The following is a 4,115-nucleotide window of genomic DNA, read 5'->3' as shown; positions in this document are numbered from 1 at the left end:
AGCTTCTGCTAACTACTCTGTTGGTTAACCCTTTAGTGTTAGCTTATGCTAACTACTCTGTTGGTTAACCCTTTAGTGTTAGCTTATGCTAACTACTCTGTTGGTTAACCCTTTAGTGTTAGCTTGTGCTAACTGCTATGTTGGTTAGCCCTTTAGCCTTAGCTTGTGCTAACTACTCTGTTGGTTAGCCATTTAGCATTAGCTTCCACTAACATCTATGTTGGTTAGCCGTTTGGCGTTAGCTTCCACTAACTGCTATGTTGTGACAGAGCTAAAAAGCTTTCTTCTCTCTTAGTGTCCAGTTGAGCAGGAAGCAGGAAGTCGTCAGCAGCCTATGCAGACCAGTGATGACGACTTTAACGATGAAGATGCTCCGCCCATGGAGCTTCAGCCTGCACCCGACGCCAAGTGAGAAAACACAAACACTGTAAACAGTGAATCGTCTAAGTCTGCATTTCACCCAAAACTTTCGATCTTTTCTGTTTCCCCGTAGCAGAAACGAGACTCTTCAGGAAAGGCCGGTTGAAAATCAGCGTGGTCATAATGAGGACATCGTTCTGAAGGTCCGCGTTATAGAGGACCCCCGTATTGTGGCTCTGTCAAAGACCGGTAAACGTTTACTGAGTAATTCTAATAATTACTACATTGCTACAGCGTTTTAGCGTTAGCTTCCACTAATTACTATGTTGTACAGCACATTAGCTGTAGCAGAAATAATGTTTCTGATTAGTGCTTTTGGGTTGGCGCGGCTTGTAGCTCGCGGTGCTCGCCTCTGGCTATCAGACGCTACAGGCTAAACCCAGAGTAGGTCTTTGAGGGTTTCATGTTCCTGATTGCTCCGTTTCAGTGCTGAAGAGGTACAAGTCCAAGAAGCTCCGGTGTCGCCGTGGGATGCAGGAGGCTGAGTTCCTGAAGCTGCTGACGTCCACCTTCCCCCAGCTGGCCCCTGCAACGCCGTTTGAGTTTTTAATCACCAACAAGACCAAGAAACTGCTGCCTCTGAAAGTGGAGTCCTGGACGCCTGAGCAGATCAGCAGCGCTGCTGGGAACTCTGCCCTCTACATCCGACTGAAGGTACTGCAGCTGGCGCCAAAGCAGTTCAAGATGGCTGAACAGGAAGCCATCTTGCTCCGGTTTCTGAAAATGGGTTTTTCTCTTTAGTCTGTAGGGGGAAACATCAAGTCCAGACTGAAAGATCTGCTGGCAGACGCACCAAGAAAAAAGTGACTTATTATAATTTTTTACAATAATTTTCTGCTTCCTGTTTTTGGCTATTTAAAGCAATGTTTAGTTTTCTAAACGTTGTTTTTTCCTCAGAAAAGAAAACAAACCTCAGCTCAACGAAACAGACACCCACATCAAGCTGAGGATTCACGTCCTGGAGGACTCCGATATCGACGTCGTCACGTCAGAAGGTGAATTTAAGCTCAGGAGGCCGAGGAGCCTGGAGGCGTTTACTCGTTTTAATCTCTGTCAATAATTAATACTAAATGAGCTGAGCATAAACGCCACAGCTTCTGATTCCAGATGAACATGAGTTTTTACAGGGTTTTTTTTTTTACGAATTTGATAATCTGTCAATAAAAAGATGAAGACATTTTAAAATAATGACTCAAAACAGATTTTATGATTAAACAAAGAAATGGATTAGCTTTCATTTTTGTTTATTTTTTCTCATCTTCTCTCCAACTTTCTGAGGCTGTCACTTTGAAAAACGCTAAAATTCACAAGAAAACTTTATTATTTTCAATGTTTTAAGTGCATGAATATGAAATGGATTCACAAAGCAAATAACTGATTCTGCTGGACAACAGAGGAGGAATTATTTTTTATTCATACGTTCTCTGGTGCAAAGCTCCTTTAGTACATGAAGCTTTTTTTTCCTTAGCTGAGTTTTTAGCATAAATATACATTAATATGTTTCTATTTTCCCCTGAACATGTGTGTGTTACCATGTGTGTGTCTTTATTAATTTGTGTGCCGTTTTCCTCCCTGTCCTGCTGACGTCGTTTGTGTTTCAGTGCTGAGGAAGTATCGTCTGAACAAACTGGAGTGTCGCCGTGGGATGCAGGAATCGGACTTCCTGGACCTGCTCAGGTCCACCTTCCCACAGCTGGCGCTGTTTGAAGCCTTTAGGTGCGACCGCAGCGGGAAGCTGCTGCCTCTCCACCTGACGTCCTTCACACCTGAGCTGATCTGCAAGGCGGCCGGGACGTCTGCCCTCTACCTGCGGCTCCAGGTACTGCAGCAGGGCGGACTCAGCCAGGACCCCTCAGGTTACCTGATAACTTAGGAAACATTTTCCTTTCAGCATCCAGAGGAACCCAGTGATGCAACAGAGGAGCCTCAGCAGAATAACCAGGATGGAGAGCGTTCACATCCAGCCACGCCCAGCAACAGGTAAAAACCTTTCAGTTTCCAGACAATCTGATCGGTTTCATCTGATCAGCTTTTAATCCTCCTCTTTCTGTCCCCCAGAAATGAAAACCCCGACCCAGCAGACGACGACGACGCTCACATCAACCTGAACGTCTGCTACCTGGAGGAGTCCCAGATGGATTCGTTTTCCTCTCAGGAAGGAGCTTCTTCCACCTTCAGCCCGCAGCTCCGTAATTATTTCTGCCCTTTCCTGTTTCTGATGCAGTTTAGAGAAGCAGAAATCTCTCATGTGAAAGTAAAATCAGAAACACAGCTTTCAGAGAAAACCTGCGAGCTCTCGGTTAGAAACCATGACGGTGTGACGTTACAGTTTAGTGTTGAGATGAACTCTGGACGGTTCGGTTCGTTTTCCGTTACAGCAGACCAACGATATCACCACCGTCACAGGCACAAGGTGACAAAACACAGCAAACAAGCTGAAAATATTAAAAATTAAAAGAATTTAACGTGCAACAGCAGATAATCGAAGCATGTAGCTTCACACAGAGAAAAATATAAAAGTAAAATAAAAATAAAATACTGCACAGTAACACAAAATGTCCAAAGCGATCAGTAATCAGATGCATGAGTTAAGGTTACAGCAGCAGCACTCCTCTAAGATTTCCAGAAACTTCACACAAATCTGCAGATTCCCATTTATTCTCATTTATTCCAGGAAAAGCAGCAGCTGCTTGTCCTTCCAGTGACGAGGTTCACTGCATGCAAACAAGCTGCGTTCCCCAGCAGCTGAATTTAAACTGACGTTCCCCCAGAGGCAAAATATGCTTCAAGTTTAATGAGAATCTGAAAAGAAAGATTTCCCACTCTATAAAAACAAAACAAAAACATTTTGCTCATTAAGGATGGATCCCAAAGATGAGAGTGAGAACTGGACCGGACCAAGCATGGAGCCTTGGGGAATCCCATATTTAAAGGAAATGCTTCAGTTTCTTTTTTCAGCCTGTTGTACTTTAACTTAACGATTCAGAGTTAAAAAGCTCCAGTAATCTCATCTCAGTAGTTAACTGTAGTTTATTTAAACTCCTGGTCATTTGGTAAATAATCGTTTTCTTAAAAACTTACAATAGAGACAGAGAGGTTAGCTAACAGCTTCAGTAAAACCTGAACTGACTGGCTGAGTTTTCTTTGTTTTCTCAGTTTTGCAGAAGTTTCCGATCCATGTGCTGAAATGTCCCCGAGGTCTGCAGCAGCCGGACTTCCTGGCCTTCCTCAGATCCACGTTTTCTCAGCTGGCTTCAGATCAGCCCTTCAGGGTTTTTGCTCTTCAAGGCCAGAAGATGCTGCAGCTGAACCTGAACAGCGTGAATCCAGAGGAGATCAGGACGACCATCGACTCCCTGGAGGCTTCGGTCATCTGCGTCCAGCAGCTGGTACGTCAGCCGCCACCAGATCCCTTCACACACCGGAGACATTTAATCACACTCTGTCGTCGTTTATGAAACTCTAGAAGAATCCTCCTCCGAAAGAAGCCGCTGAATCTAAAGATCCTCATCCAAGAACTCCACAGGCCAGGTGAGTCAGGAACAGCCGGTTCTTTTGGAGAACCGGTTCTCTAAAAGAACTGATTCTCTACAGGAACTGGTTCTCTATAAGAACTGATTCTCTACAGGAACTGGTTCTCTATAAGAACTGATTCTCTACAGGAACTGGTTCTCTATAAGAACTGATTCTCTACA

The 4,115-nt window shown here is 44.3% G+C and overlaps 1 protein-coding gene across 1 annotated transcript in view; it reads left to right on the top strand.

The window, feature by feature from the left end:
* The window catches only part of LOC106958952 (uncharacterized), a 22,018-nt gene that overhangs the window by 8,925 nt on the left and 8,978 nt on the right, over positions 1 to 4,115 (top strand). Inside the window, exons 7-16 of the mRNA XM_015051144.1 lie at positions 296 to 408; positions 494 to 609; positions 848 to 1,074; positions 1,162 to 1,223; positions 1,318 to 1,415; positions 2,022 to 2,239; positions 2,312 to 2,400; positions 2,479 to 2,609; positions 3,577 to 3,809; positions 3,887 to 3,951. Coding sequence (XP_014906630.1) covers positions 296 to 408; positions 494 to 609; positions 848 to 1,074; positions 1,162 to 1,223; positions 1,318 to 1,415; positions 2,022 to 2,239; positions 2,312 to 2,400; positions 2,479 to 2,609; positions 3,577 to 3,809; positions 3,887 to 3,951 — 1,352 coding nt within the window. The remainder of the gene's footprint in view (positions 1 to 295; positions 409 to 493; positions 610 to 847; positions 1,075 to 1,161; positions 1,224 to 1,317; positions 1,416 to 2,021; positions 2,240 to 2,311; positions 2,401 to 2,478; positions 2,610 to 3,576; positions 3,810 to 3,886; positions 3,952 to 4,115) is intronic.

The sequence above is a fragment of the Poecilia latipinna genome, unplaced genomic scaffold (genome assembly GCF_001443285.1).
Source record: "Poecilia latipinna isolate Pla-1442-1.1 unplaced genomic scaffold, P_latipinna-1.0 Scaffold1034, whole genome shotgun sequence".
In the NCBI taxonomy this organism is placed as follows: domain Eukaryota; kingdom Metazoa; phylum Chordata; class Actinopteri; order Cyprinodontiformes; family Poeciliidae; genus Poecilia; species Poecilia latipinna.
Note: the sequence above shows the minus strand (reverse complement) of the source record. Positions and strands in the feature narration are given on the sequence as shown.